Source organism: Cynocephalus volans, chromosome 14 (genome assembly GCF_027409185.1).
Source record: "Cynocephalus volans isolate mCynVol1 chromosome 14, mCynVol1.pri, whole genome shotgun sequence".
Taxonomy (NCBI): Eukaryota; Metazoa; Chordata; class Mammalia; order Dermoptera; family Cynocephalidae; genus Cynocephalus; species Cynocephalus volans.
In genome coordinates, this window is record NC_084473.1 from 88,428,505 (window position 1) to 88,444,484 (window position 15,980).

General features: G+C 48.1%; 1 protein-coding gene across 4 annotated transcripts in view; it reads left to right on the top strand.

The window, feature by feature from the left end:
• Positions 1 to 7,213: 7,213 nt before the first annotated feature.
• The window catches only part of MAL (mal, T cell differentiation protein), a 28,333-nt gene continuing 19,566 nt past the window's right edge, over positions 7,214 to 15,980 (top strand). For all 4 annotated transcript variants that reach the window (XM_063078953.1, XM_063078954.1, XM_063078955.1 and 1 more), the window contains exon 1: positions 7,214 to 7,306. In XM_063078953.1, the coding sequence (XP_062935023.1) occupies positions 7,214 to 7,306 (93 nt within the window). The remainder of the gene's footprint in view (positions 7,307 to 15,980) is intronic.

Sequence of the window (15,980 nt, forward strand, 5' to 3'; positions counted from 1 at the left end):
GGAAGGGAACCCAAGGCAAGAGAGCTGTGGCAATGCAATGGCCCAATGGAGCCTGAGCAAGCAAAGGACATGGGGCATTCACCACCCAGGGGCCTCCTGGGGATGTGGGCATTCCTCCTTGTCCGTGGCCTCAGGGGTGTAAACATTCCTGTCCAGCTATACTTCTAGCCCTGTCTCTTAGAGATTGTGGCCCTGGGGCGGGGGGCGGGGGGAAGGGATGACTTTCCCAGAAATGGGGAGCTCTGAGATCCAAGGTCTCCTGCCCCAGCCGGCCAGCTGTGCCTCACGCAGGAGCTCCCAGCCAGGGAGGAGGAAGGGAATTCCGCAGGTCAGCAGGCTGGAGCCAAGGTGTGCTTTCCTTTAATGAATTTTCCAGTTACAATTTTTCTATATTCTATGCCCACGGTTTAAAGAAAAAATGAAATCTCTCTCCTATCCTCAGCCCCATCTCTCTCTCTCACCCACTAATCCCATCCACACCATGAAAAGTGTGGCTTCTGTCCTTCCAGATGCTTATTTATCTATGCATTTATAAAGTTATTTTTTCTTCAAAGAATAAAATGGATTATGCTTTACATATTGATCTGCAACTTCCTCTTTTCACGTCCAAAAGATGCTCTCGTGGCCATTCTCCAGTGACCCACACAAGGATATCTACTGTCCCTCTCCCACCCCCTGCCATACTATCCACAGTCTGGGCACAGACCTCCTGTGTCTAGGTGACTGTCCTAGGCTAGGTGGATTGGACATAGGCCTTCTTGAGAGTGGATTGTCCTTTCCCACATAAGGAGCAACTGATAGGGGTGGGAGTAGGTGGAAAGAGGCTGTCGTGTCTCAGAGGACCTGCTAGTGCTAGAATTCTGGTCCTTCTGATTTTTTAAGGGGTTTGGGGAAGGTGATGGATGTGAAAGGTGGCGGGGTCTGAAAAGTGATAGTTTGGGAAGACAGTGGAGTCTGGGAGGTGATAGTTTTTGGAAGATGGTGGGGCCTGGGAGGTGATTGGTCTGGGAAGACGATTGGGTCTGGGGGGGTGGTGATGGGGTCCAGGAGGCGATGCTTTGGGAAGAGTGGTGGGGTCTGGGGGGTGATGGGGTCTGGGAGGTGACAGGTCTGAATCATCTCCACAATATAATGGCCAGTTCTGTACAGTCAGGACTGCTCCCCAAACAAGCTGGGCTGGTCAGATGAGGGGCCAGCCCTCCTCCCCACGGGCCGGGCTGCCATCTACCCTCGGTGGCCAGGCTTTGTTTCCTCCACACCACTGAGAGGCCTCTTCCTCTGTCACCCAGGTGGGGCAGTGGCAGGTTCCCTCCCTTCCTTCCAATGCGTGGCTGCCCTGAGTCACAGACCAACACCCAGGGCAGCCAAGAGCTTTCCTTCCTCTTCCTTTAAGCGCCACAGCTGGAAAAACATGTCTGTCTGTCATGACAGAAACCAATTCACCCAAAGGGCACACTTTGTGTTATGGGTGGCAAGTTTAGGAAACCAGTGGAATGCAGCCCGGTGGAGCCTGAGGGTTGCTGGCTTTCCAAAGCCTGCCCTCCTGCCTCGCCCCTTCCCTCCCCACCCCACCCTCCCTCCCAGCCTTCAATACACTCCTTGCCCCTCTCATGGGCCAGGCACAGTACTTTCGAGATGAATTAGCAACTCACTAACATTCCATTCTTCTTTTGCAGCAAGTTTTCGTAGTCTGCTTGGTTGTGGTTTTGTGGTTTTATTGTGTTTTCTGATCTCGTGCCGTTCCTGATCGCCAAGGTGGGCCCTGGGCCACCCCAGAGACCTCTGGACTAGTCTCTGTATCTCTGTTTCTTTTGGCTCTGTTCCAAGTGCTCGGCACTGGCCAAGCATTCCAAGAAACGTTGACACTCAGTGGACGCTGCTCCCTTCCCCGAGAGAACTCACCCCGGCCTTGATGGTCTCCACCCTTTAATGCCTGTGTGTGTAATGGCCTCACCTCCACCCCTGTCTCCCACAGGCACCACCCCGTCCAGCCTGGTGACCTGTGCTCAAACAGCTTGAGAGTGGCACTCGGAGAGTGCGCTTGAGGCTGAATGGACAAGTCACTACCCGGAAATGGAAGCTCAGAGAGGTAATGAATTTGCCTCTATATGACTTCTAAGAGATAATAGGCAGAGATGAAAATAGTTACCTTTATTTGGAAGAGTCAAGGGGCATTAGTATAGATGCCCCTTGATTCACGATGGGGTTACGTCCTGATAAACCCATCATAAGTTGAAAATATCCTAAGTCAAAAATGAATTTAATACGCCTAACCTACCAAACATCATAGCTTAGCCTAGCCTATCTTAAACGTGCTCAAAACACTTATATTAGCCTAGAGTTGGGCAAAACATCTAACACAAAGCCTGTTTTATAGTAAAGTGTTGAATAACTCATGTAATTTATTGAATACTGTTCTGAAAGTGAAAAACAGAGTGGTTGCGTGAGTACTCAGAGTACGGTTTCCAGCCTTTGCACCACTCTAAAGCTGAAACATCATAGGTGCAACCATCCATTGTAAACCACCGGGATATTCGTACAGTGTTCTTTTTCCACGTTTTCTAAGTGTGCGTGTATTTTTCCAATAGCAAAAAGAAATGCTAAGAAGAATATATAGCAGGAGAGCCCACCGCCAGGGTCAGGGGAGGGGGGTCAGAGGTTCACCTTTCTCTCTCCCTGATCAGAGGGCCAGGTGGCTTCTTAGGAGGTGAGTTCCTGGTCATCCATGAGGGAGTCAGTTCCCACAGGGAGGCCTTAGAGGATGCCCCAGTAGAAGTATGAGATTGAGAGGGAAAGGCCCAGGGGCCAAGGGTGTTCCAGGTTGCGTCTGCTGAATTCAGATATTTACTCAACGACTGCTTCGGAGCCTAAGGAGGCACCCCCTGTGTGGCAAAGGCTACCTGAGGGTGTTGTGAGTGAAACCTCAGGGAAAGTGCTTTGCACGGCAGCGGCAGGAGCCAGCCCAGCCCCAAACCTGCCGAGACCGCATTCCGAGGACCCATTGGCCCAGCCCTGCTCTGTGTCTGATGTTTCGGGCAGCTTGGGCCAAATTCCTGGTGCGACTTGCTGGGCAGGTCCTGAGCACCATGTGGAGGTCCACGGTCTGGCCCCTCTCTGGGGCAGAGAGGATGGGCCTCCAGCAGGGGCTGCAAGGGGGAAATGGCTAAGTTCCATGTACGCCTTAAACCCTTTGAATTTTGCCTCTTGTTACTGAGCCCAGCCTGCGCATGGCCTTTCCAGCTCTGCCTGGAGCCACCCTGATTCCCAGGATGTGCCCACGTTCTTCCCCTGGCCTGGCACCCTTCCTCCCTGTTCTCTGCACATCCAAATTCCACACAGCCTCGCAGGCCTTCTTCAAACTCCCCTGCCAGCATCCATCCTGGCGTCCTCTTCTTCTAGAACTCACCACCTATGCCTCTTTCCTCCTGCCCTGGACTGGCTGTTGACATTCTGCTTCCTCCCCCTACTCCACTGCCTGCCTCTGACCCTTATTATTGGCCTCCCTATGTTTGCTTGAAGCCCTGCAGTGTGAGGGGTGTGTCTGACCCTCCTCCAGGAGACAATCAGGGGCCCAGCGCACACTGTTCCTGTGTCAGGAAGGCTCTGTCCTCTTCACCTTGTCCCCCACTGCTCACTGGCCCCAAGGCATTTCCTCTCCCAAGCTCCCCTGACACCGGGCTAGGCTGTGCTGCTAGATGCTCTTAGGGCTCCCTGCATTCTCCACCAGCACCAAGCATCATTACACATTTATTGTTTGGCTAATAATAATTTGATTGTTATCTTTGTTATCTGCATGATAAGCTTCAAAAAGGCTGAGATCATGCCCACCCTGAGGCAGTGGGGACAGAGCCTGCCTTCTGGATTCCAGAGGCTTGCTGCCTGCCATGTGGCCTGGGTGTATTACCTCCCACTCGGAGCCTGTATGGTGGGGTGACACCTACGAGCAAGGCTCTATGGGATTAGACGAGGCCATGTGGGCAAAGCGCCCACGGCAGTGCTGGGCACTCAGTAGGCCCTCAGTTACGCTGGCTCCCCTCTGCCCTCTGATGCCCAGGCAGCTGTGACTGTCATGGATCCCTCTGCCCAGCAGGTGCCCTCATTGTTTCATGCCCTCTATGGAAATCCACAGCTGCAGGTGACTATGCTAGAAAAACAAAATCCTCCGGGCTAAGCGCAGGCCCACAGTAGCTCTCTGAATTCAGGCCTGCACTCAGCTTCCCCATCCATAAAGGGATGATGAGTCCCAACTTCCTGTGTTCCCAGTCAGGGGAGGAAAAGTCCAGAAATGCCTCAGGGAGCAAGTGTCCAGGGCCATGCCCAAGATGAGCACTCAGACCAGATTTGGGAGACTGCTGATGGTGTGCGTGGAGCTAAGCATTTGATTGGCAGCTGCCCATCTTCAGCATGGTCTTAACTGTGGAGATGCAGCATCGCCCAGTTTCAAAGCTGAGCTCCATCACTCAGCAGCTGTGTGGCCTTGGGCAGCTATTAACCTTTCTGAGTCTCTGTTATCTCGTCAGTTAAATGGAAATCATCTTACCAAACTCAAAAGCAGATTACGCCTGCTACTATTTACTGGCTATTCTGGACATGTCCCTCTCTCCCAGTTCCCACCCTCTCTAGACACACACACACACACACACACACACACACACACACACACACACACACACACACACACACACACACACACACACACACACACACACACACACACACACACACACACACACACACCCTCTCTCCCAGTTCCCACCCTCTCTAGACACACACACACACACACACACACACACACACACACACACACACACACACACACTCCCACCCACACAAGCTGGAGGTGACCTCTTCTTCTCTCAGACTAGCATAGCAATCATAACTTTCCAGTTTCTACTTTTAGAAACCTGCCCTAGGCCATGCAATATATTTGATGGAAGTCCCAGATCCACCCCAGGTGTACCCGCATTCACACCCACGATGCTGCTAGGAAGACTGAGGATGCTGCTATAGTTATTATTGGCTGAGGTTGTTGTTTCATATCCTGCTGGAAACCAAAGTATAGTCCTGGACTTCTCATGAATATGAACCCGCTAAATTATCAGCAAGTGCCCCAGAGCATCGTGGAGAAGCTCTGCTGGGAATGGAGACAGGCCCACCTCGACTTATCGGTCCACTTCAGCCTCTGGGGTTTGGCCCAGACAAGCCTAGGGCCATCCTGGCATCGGGCTAATGGTTACCGAGCACCTTCCAGGGCTGGGCCCTCGGGTAGGTGCCAAGGAAATGCTGTGGAGGGGAAGGAGATGGGCAGATGGGGTGGGATGTGGGATGCCCTGCAGAGGGTAGAGTCTGGTTGGGCAGACGAACATCAAAGCAAATGACTCCAGGTGAGATGAGGGGGTCGCAGAGAGAGGGACAAGCCCCCTTGACCTTGGCCAGGATGTCTTCCTAATGCTCTGTAGCCTCTTTCAGAGACTGTTTCCACTTATGCCTAATCAAAGGAGACTTGGATGCACCAGGGTGCACCAGGGAGCTGGGCCTTATCCCAAAACTCAAGGCCCAAGTTTGAAGGACTTAGCAACAAAGGTTTGAAATAGTTAGCAAAAAACCCAACCAAATCAAAAACAAACAAACAAAACCCCTCAAGCCCAGGCAAAGACATTATTAAGAGCTGATAGGACCTTTGTGGGTTTTAATTAGCATATACTGGTAGAGAAAACACCAAGCAGCTCCACTTGCTTGAGGCCTGTCTCTTGCCCAGCCAGCTACTTTGAAGCTTCTCCCCACTACTGTCTCCTCAGGAGGAAGACGATGTCCTCTCAGGGGCCAGCAGGTCCAACCCTGTAAGATGTCTAGGGTGGGTAAGGACCTGGGGGTAGGGTCCCCGACAATTGCACAGCCCTTTATGACCAGAGAGGTCCTGCCATGGAACCCTGACGCAATGGGACCCGGTTGCAGGCCACCAAGGCTGGCAGTCCCGAGGAGGCTTCCAGAGGCACAGGGGGACTGGCTGGCTCACGGGGGTGGGTTTTTGTTTGGGAAAATACGTCCGGCAATTTACTTCTCTCCATAGGGACTGGGAAGGACGAAGAGCTGTGTACACAGAAAGGGTGCGTGAAGGCCCCACTGGAGAGAGGGCAGACCCCTGCCCTGCTAGCAGCAGCTGGGGGCAGAGCTGGGGAAACACTGGGGAGTCTGAACTGGAGGCTGAGGCTTCGTTTCCCTCTTGGCATGCGCTGGACTTGGGGGCAGATTTTAGGCTTTAGTGTTTGTAAGAGAAAACACGGCAATAATACTATTAATACTAAATTAAAATAAACCGGAAACTACTAGAGTGTGGTACTTGTTTAAAAATAAAGGGAAAAAAGAGTAAAGAAATTACGGTGCAGGAAACACAAACAAACAATAAAACAAAATACACAAACACAAAACAAAAACAAAAAATCCGGCAATCAACAGCAGTCAGTGCGTGGGAGGGTCGGGGTCGCCCCACCCGCAGAAGAGCTGGGCTTCCTGTCGCACGGATTCAACGCCGGCTGAGCGCAACGTGCCGCCCTCCCGCAGACACGCAGCTGCGCCACCAAGCGGAGTGGCCCCCGGTGCACAGTTGCAGCGCCGGGCTCCGACGACGCAAGGACAAGGGGTCTGTGGCCAGAGCAGGTGTCACGCCGCCCTGCAGACCCCCAGCCCGCAGTGGCAGTCAGGACTGGGGACGCGTCCCCTCGTGAGCCTGGGCGCGAAGGTCGCGCACATTAACGCACCCAGCACCAAGATGAAGAACACCCGACTTAAAAGCTAAAGCCATGGCGACCCGAGGGGTGTCATGGTGGGGAGGTTCCGGGGCCCCGCGGATGGATGGTTGTTATTGTTAAGGCATGGTGATTACCAGATTGGCTTTGTCTTGCTCCCCGCAAGAGATGGCACCCAGGGGTGGGACGCAGGAGTCAGGCCCCGGTCCCCAACTCGGCACTCCCACAGCGTGCCCTCGGCGTGGTTCCGAAGGCGCCCACTGCGTCCCGGCCGGGTCCCCTGGGGCGGGGATCGGGCGGGGCGGGCGGCGGCGGCCCGGGCTCCTCCTCCTTCTGCCGGGAGCTCTGTCGCTTTTAACCCCCGCGCGCGGGCGTCCGGGCCACTGGGCTCCGCGGAACACGCGAGCCGTCAGCGCGGAGCCCGAGCCCCACGCGTCCTGTCGCCAGGCCAACGCCAGAACGCCGGCATGGCTCCCGCAGCGGCGTCGGGGGGCAGCACCCTGCCCCGCGGCTTCTCGGTCTTCACCACCTTCCCCGACTTGCTTTTCATCTTTGAGTTCGTGAGTGGCCCGGGTGCAGGGTTAAGTGGCCCGGGGATGGGAGGGGACGGGCTGAGCCGCGCGCTCTCGTGGGGGCCCCCACGGCGGTCCCGGCCGGATCCGCGGGCTGCGCGAGTCCCGGGAGCATCGGGGTAGCGGGAGCAGGATGCGGGGCTACGCCCGGAAAGGCCTTTCACCTCCCGGTCGTTTGTCCCCTCCTAGACCAAACAACAAGGGGGAAACAGTCTCCAGGACTGAGGGGCAAAGACCAAATTCGCAGCCCGGGGCATGTCGGAGGCGGGCCCGGCAGGACCCACTCTTTGCGCGCTGGTGCCAAAGCCGCGCGCCCGACCCTCATCCCCGCGCTTCGTCCCTGTTTGGAGAGCGATGTCCTTGTAGAAGTGCCCAGCGTTTTCCAGGGAGAGGGTTTCGTTAAAAAAAAAAAAAAAAAAAAGCAAGAAAAACCTTGGTATTACTAACCGAGGTTTGGAGATTGGGAGGAGCGGAATCCGGATTCTTCTCTCCTGGCTTTTTAAAAAGTTTCTGGCGAGCGAACGTATTTGCGACAAAGTTGGTCTGGAAATAAAACAGAGACCATAGTTTGCTCCTCCGCCGCAGTCACTGTGCCCGTGTGTGGGGTGGGGGAGGGGAGGGGGGCTGGCGAGAGCGGTCCGCGTGCCTCGCTTGACCTTGAGCAGCCCCGAAGCCTCTGCACCTGGGGTTGGTCCCGCTTCCTGCCACTGGCCCTTACTTAGGAGGGATGTGTTTTATTCCTTCTGTGGGTGTGGTGCGTTGCAGCCTCAGAGGCACATTTTCCTGAGTTCCCACCACAGAAGCAGCTGTGTGGAGAATTCGTCGGGAAAGAAAATATTGGAAACTGTTCAAAAACTGGATCTCCGGTTTCTTATTGCCCGATTGGAGAAAGGAGGGTGTGGGCACCAAAGGCAGCAGGTTCTGTTATCTATGAAGGGTTTAGAGGAAGGGGCAAAAGGGGCCGCACCTGCCCTGTAGAGGGGGTATCATTGAACTTGTGGTGAGACTTGAGTCCAAACTTGGGTGTGTCCAGAGTGACTTCAAATTCTGGGCATAACCAGAATCAAGATCAAGGAAATGAAACACAGAAAAAACCTTGGACACCATTGACCCCAGCCTGCCCCCCCCATTTATAGATGGAGACACCCAGGCCCAGAGTAGGGAGGGGCTTGCCCAAGATCAGTCAGCTCTTCAGCCAGCTCTCCTGCCACCCCCCAGTTCCTTCCATGTTCAAAATTGCCAGGCAAAACTTGGAACAGCAGCCAGCTGAATGTATTTGACACAGGCATATGGCAGGTGCAGAACCCCCACAGGGCTGGCCCATACTGGAGAGCACCCATAGGATCATTCTTTCTCCATATAGCTCCTCTGGGTGCTTCTCTTAATCAACCTTAGCCAGTGTTTGCCCAGGGCTGGATTTCCAAAAATGAGCATATAGAGTCCAAGACCTGCAAATAAGTAATGGGTGGCTCCTTCAGAGGCTTTACAAAGAAGTATTTACAAAGCCGAGTTTCATGACCAAAAGAGATAACATCTAATGGTGAGATGTGATGGGGCAGAGAGGTTTTTAAGCAAAGCCGACCTAGCGTCTCTTAAATTGCCCTAATGAGTGACTTACCCTGCCTTTGTAGCTGTTTGGGGAGCATTATAACAAGAATCATGAAAGAGTGTGTTAGTTGGGCTTCATGCTTTTGCAAAAGACTCTGGTATACCTCTCTCCTCTTACCCTCAACTATCTGGGCTCAGGTGGCAGCAGGTGGCGTGGGCCTGGCTTCACAGGAGGGCTGGCCTCCCAGTGCTCTCTCTGCCTCCTCTTAGTAGTTGAGCACAGGGGAAGAAGTGCCCCTGAGGATAGGAACAGCCCAGCCAGACAGGGCGATCTGATCTGGGGCGGAGGGGACAGGAGGATCCCACTTAACCCAGCCATCCTACAGAGAGAGCAGGGGTGTGGGAAATCTCTAAACCGTCTATTAGTGGAAACTTACTCCTCCAGGGAGGTTTTGTGACCTGTGACACTAGGGGTTTCCAGGGGAAATAATTCCCCCTTGCCCAGGACGCTTCCCTCTTAGCTGTCTCAGAAGTTGCTGCTTCACCTCAATCTCAGTTCCCTCTTCCTCTGTCCCCACGTCCTGAGAGGCCTGGATGGATTGTCATTTCTAAATCTTCCTTCCTCTCCAAATTGCGGGTAGGCTCACAGGATGCCTGGGAGAGAAGGCGCGAAAGCAGACACCAGTCCTCTAAGTTTCCCTCTGCATGGATTGTAAAAACAAAGCCACTTGTGTTTTGTTGTGTGGAAGGAATACAGAATTAAAGGGCTGAAGAGTCTCAGGCCACCGCTGGCAGGTTTTTTTTTTTTTTTTTTTTTTAAATAAATTATGGAATATTACAACTCACTAACAAAAAGATAAACAGCCCAATTAGAAAATGGGCAAAGGAACAGACATTTCTCCAAAGAAGATATACAAATGGCCAATAAGCACATGAAAACCACAATGAGATGCCACTTCACACCTGTGGGGATGGCTATTATGAAAAAAAAAAAAAATGGAACATAGTGAGTGTTGGCCGGGACGAGGAGAAACTGTGTACGCTGGTGGGAATGTAGGATGGTGCAGCTGCTGTGGAAAACAGTTTGGTGGTTCCTCAAAAACTTACCCTATGTGCCCTATGACTTGGCATAATTCCACTCTTAGGTATATAACCAAATAGTTCAAAGTAGGGACTCAAATAAGTACAGGTACATGCTTGTTCATAGCAGCTCTATGCACAATAACCAATGGGTGGAAACAGCCCAAATGTCCATCAACAGATGAGTTGGGAAAACAAAATGTGATATATGCATACAATGAAATGTGATTCAGCCACAGAAAGGAACGAAGTACTGACACATACTACAAAGCTGATCAACCTTGAAAACTCTACACTAAGTGAAAGAAGCCAGACATAAAGTATCCAAAATGCGTAAATCCATAAAGACAGAACACACAGCAGTGGTTTGGCAGGGACTGAGGGGAGGAGGAAATGGGGAGCAACTGCTTAATAGTATGGACTATCCTTTCGGGGTGATGAATATATTTTGAAATTAGATAGAAGTCGTGGTTGCACAACACCAGGACTGTCATGGTGCCACTTAACTGGTCAATTTAAAATTGTTGATTTTTTGACATGTGAATTTCACATTAATTTAAAAAAACAAAAACACTGATATTTCAAATACTACAAAAGAGTATATAAATAATACTTTAACAGGCATCCACATAATTATTACCCAACTTGGTCAAATCTTAATATTTTGCCTTATTTGCCTTTTAGAATTAAGGAAATAAGACATCTAAGCCCCCCGGACATCCTGTTGTTATCTTACTCTCTGTCCTCCATCCTCAGGACTCTGGGCTGACTGTGCTGTTCGTTACCCCCACGCACAATGCAGGCTTCTACTGCACACATAGCTGTGAGCTACACGTGGCACTGTTTTATGCTTCCACTCTTTATGATAATAGTATCGTACTGTGCATATCCTTCTCTGCAACCTGCTTTCCAGACACCATGTTTTGAGATTTATGCAGGTTGACATTGTTTTATCCATTCTTCTGTTGATGGACATTTTGGCTATTTCTGATTTGTTACTTTTAACTATTGCAGGCAGCATTACTGAGAACATTTTAGTATTTACCTCCGTAGTTACATGTTGGAAATTTCTCCCAGGAACACCTAAAGGATTTGAATTGCTGGGTCATAGGGAATGCACATTCTTATCTTCCCAGGTGTTACCACATTGCTGTCCAAAAGGATTATTCCAGTTTACACCAGGAGTGGATTTACTGGGAAGCTGATGAAGTTTAATTAAGTTCAGGACCCCCACTTACTCAGGCCCCTTCCAAGACTCTGCCTAATTTCATATTCTTTTTATTTATTTATTTATTTATTTTTCAACAGAGGAAATAAAACTTCCTTTATCAGCATATAACAGCACTGTATATGTAGAAAATTCCGAAGAATCTCTCTGGCTCGATGGAGCTGTGCTTGCTCAATCTTAGAGATGACGTCCTTTACTGAGAATGGGATCTCAAGTTTAGGGACCACTGGAATATCAGAGACTATTCCAGGATATCTTCTCATGATGGTGGAATCCTTGACTTCTTTTTCTGATTCAGAGTCATTGTCTATTTCTCTTTGCATTTTGATAAATATTTTTTGAAAATTGGGGTGCCTTTATTTCTTCTTTTTCACAGAATACAGGCAAATTCTAATAAACGTGTCCCCTAGGAAGCTAGAAGTCTATCCCGCTACCAGAAGTTGTGGCTTACCCTGCTACTAATTGGTTGGTAATGATGGTATTCCAATCCTGGTGATATCACAATAGATCCATTGTGACATTATCATTGACTCAAACATTTTAAAGAGAACAAGGCATTCTATATGCTGTGACAGTAGAAGGGTGAAGGGGGGAGGATGGGTAGGAAAGAACAGACAACACAAACGCCAAAAGAAATAGAAGATATAGCCCTGCTTACATGAGCTTAAAATCTAAGTGTTAGAATTCAAGATGTATTCTTTTATTTAAAAAGTACCCCAAATTGCATAGGTTTCAGGCTACATCTGGACCTTCCCCAGCTTCCACCAGCAGTGTATGAAAGTCCTCATTGCTCCTCATTACTTGGTAGTTTCAGACTTTATAATTTTCTGCTCATCTGATGGGTGTGAAATGCTTGATTATTTTTTAAATCTGTCATCCAGTGAGCTGTTGATGACTCACAGTTCAGATTCCCATGCCTGACATCCCAGTAGACTAGGAGGTGCAGCTGCCCAAGGCCAGCAGGGTGGAGCTCCAACCACTCCCATGGCAGAACTGCCCAGTGGAGCAGGTGAGAGTGGCAGCTCAGGGTGGGGCATGGCAACCTCACTTCGGCCTCTTACCCCTGTCCCAGAGCTCCTGACTTTTGAAAGCTGCAGGGACCTCACAGAAAGTGGCTGTGCTGCTGTTGCAGGTGGTTGGATCACAGGTGCACCCCCATGTGGGCCTGGGATAAAATATCCAATGCTCTCTTCTCCCCAAAAATCTCAAGCCAAAGCTTTACTTCTGGCCTGTTCCCCTGCAGAAAAGTCCTCAGCCAGTGAGGGACTTTTATTTTGGGAGCCACAGTGTTGTTTCCTCCTCCTCGTCCTCCTTTCTAAACCAGGGGCCACCATTCACAGAACAGAAGGTTAGCATGGAATACTTTCTGTCTTAGCTCTGGCCAAGGCCCCCAGAGGCATCTTCTCTCACAAAGTGCCAGAAGAGACCCCCACCCCATGGGCACCCTTTCAGGACTTGTGAAGGAAGTGCCTAAAGACAGGTTATGAGATCATTAACCCAACTCCCTCCTCCCCAGCCTATAAAAGGGGTGGGGCCAGCGAAAGAATGGTTGGGAATTAAGAGAGAAAATGTCTCTGACAATAGTGTGCTTGGAGTGCCACCGCTCCAGGGACGGGCATTCCCCCTCCCTGCATGTAGGTCAACTGGTGAGAGTCACGTGCAGGGTGCACATTTGGGGATGGAGGTAGGATGGAAGAGCTGCCATCGGTTTGCAGTTTTGATTCTTACAGTGAACTAGACGTAGTAATTACTATAATAAGACATTTTTTGTGACCCCAAATGACCAGGGACTTTAGATTTTCATGTGGCAGGGGAAAAGCTGGCCCTGCAGAGCCAGGACTGGGCCTCTGGGTGATAGAGCAGTTGATGGAGTTTAGATGTGTTGTCCCCTCCAAAACTCATGTGGAAATTTGATCTCCAATGTTGCAGTGTTGGAAACTGATTGAGTCATGGGGGCAGATCCCTCATGAACAGATTAATGCTCTCCCTGGGGGAGGAGGGGTAGTGAGTGAGTTCTTGCTCTATTAGTTCCCACGAGAGCTGATTGTTTAAAGGACCCTGAAATTTATCCATTTCCTCTAGATTTTCAAATTCCTTAGCATATAGTTGTTTATAGTAGTCTCTAATGATTCCTTGTATTTCAGAGGTATCAGTTGTAATATCACCTTTTTCATTTCTAATTTTTGTTATTTGGGTCTTTTCTCTCCTTTTCTTAGTTAGCCATGCTAATGGTTTGTCAATTTTATTTATCTTTTCAAAAAATCAACTTTTTGATTCATTGATCTTTTGTATCGCTTTTTGGGTTTCAATTTCATTAAGTTCTGCTCTGATCTTAATGATTTCTTTCCATCTGCTAACTTTGGGTTTGGATTGTTCTTGTTTTTCTAGTTAAGGTGAAGTATTAGGTTGTTCACTTGCCATGTTTCCATTTTTCTGAAGTAAGCATTTAATGCAATAAATTTCCCCCTTAGTACTGCTTTTGTAGTATCCCACAGGTTTTGGTATGATGTATCATTGATTTCATTAGTTTCAATAAATTTTTTGATTTCCTGTTTGATTTCTCTTGGACACATATGTCATTAAGTAGAATGTTGTTTAATTTCCATGTGTTTGTATAGCTTCCAGAATTTCATTTGCTATTGATTTCTAACTTTAATCCATTGTGGTCTGAAAAAATACATGGGATAAAATCCAATTTTCTGAATATGTTGAGACTTGATTTGTGACCTAACATGTTTTCTATCCTGGAGAATAATCCATGTGCTGATGAGAAGAATGAATATTCTGAGGTTGTTGGATGGAATGTTCTGTAGATATCTGCCAAGTCCAATTGGTCTAGACTATTGTTTAGATCTTGTGTTTCTCTGCTGATCTTTTGCTTAGATGATCTGTCCAATATTGATAGTGGGGTGTTCAGGTCCCCTGCTATTATGGTATTAGTGTCTATTTCCTTCTTTAGGTCTAATAGAATTTGCTTTATAAATCTGGCTGCTGTGACATTGGGTGCTTATATATGTATGATTGTTATGTCTTCTTGATGGATCAATCCTTTTATCATTAAGTAGTGTCCCTCATTATCTCTTTTTATGATTTTTAGTTTAAAGTCTATTTTATCAGATATAAGAATAGCTACTCCAGATCATTTTTCATTTCTGTTTGCATGGTAAATCTTTTTCCATCCTTTCACTCTTAGTCTATGTGTCTTTATAAGTGAGGTAGGTCTCTTGAAGGCAGCATATAGTTGGGTCCTCCTTTTTAATCCAGTCAGCCAGTCTGTGTCTTTTGATTGGGGAATTTAATCCTTTTACATTTAGAGTTGTTATTGAAAAGTGTTGATTTACTCCTAGCATTTTATTGATTTTTGTTTGGATGTCTTAAGTGTCTTTTGTTCATTTCTTTCTGATTTACTGTTTGTCTTTTATATTTGTTGGTTCCTTGGGTTGCAGATAAACTTGTTTTTTTTCTCTTCATTGTTGGCATTTTAATTTTACTACTGGGTTTTGATTTTCCTTGAGTTTTTATGGCAGTGGTAGTTACTTTTCAGGTATCAAACCCAGTACTCCCTTGAGAATTTCTTGTAAGGGTGGTCATGTGGTAGTGAACTCCTGCAGTTTTTGTTTGTCTGAGAAATATATGATTTGCCCTTCATTTTGGAAGGATAGCCTTGCGGGGTAGAGTATTCTTGGCTGGCAATCTCTGTCTTTTAGTATTTTGAATATCTCATCTCATTTCTTTCTGACTTTTAGGGTTTGTGATGAAAAGTCTGAAGTTAGTCTGATTGGGGCTTCCTTAGAGGTGATTTGATGCTTCTCTCTTGCAGCTTTTAAGATTCTCTCTTCGTCTTTAAGTTTTGCCAATCTGACTATAACACGTCTTGGAGAAGACCTTTTTGGGTTGAATACAGTTGGGGATCTTTGAGCTTCCTGAATCTGAAGATCTGTGTCTTTTCCTATACCTGGGAAGTTTTCGGGCACTATTTTGTTGAATATGTTTTCAATGCAATCTCCTTTTTCCTCCCCTTCTGGGATACCCATGACTGGAGACACACAAACTACCAAAACTGAGCCAAGAAGATGTGGAAAATCTGAACAGACCAATGACAATAAAAGAGATTGAAGCTGTTATCAGAAGGCTCCCAACAAAGAAATGCCCAGGACCAGATGGATTCACAGCAGAATTCTACCAAACAGTCAAAGAGGAATTGACACCAATTATCTACAAACTATTCCAAAAGATTGAAACAGAGGATATTCTCCCAAACTCATTCTATGAAGCAAACATCACCCTGATACCAAAACCAGGTAAAGATACAACTAAAAAAGAAAAAATATAGGCACAAAAATCCTCAATAAAATACTAGCTAACAGAATACAGCAACACATATGCAAAATTATATGCCATGATCAAGTGGGATTCATCCCAGGGATGCAAGGTTGGTTCAACATACACAAATCAATAAATGTGATACACTATATCAATAAAATCAAACACAAGGACCATATGATCATCTCTACAGATGCTGACAAAGCATTTGATAAAATTCAACACTCATTCATGATAATGACTCTATACAAGTTAGGTATAGATGGAAAGTATCTCAACACAATTAAAGCCATATATGATAAACCCGCTGCCAATATCATCCTGAAAGGGGAAAAACTGAAAGCTTTCCCTTTAAGAACAGGAGCTAGACAAGGATGCCCACTCTCACCACTCCTATTCAACATAGTGTTGGAAGTACTAGCCAGAGCAATCAGAGAAGAGAAGGAAATGAAGGGCATCCGGATTGGAAAAGATGAAACCAAA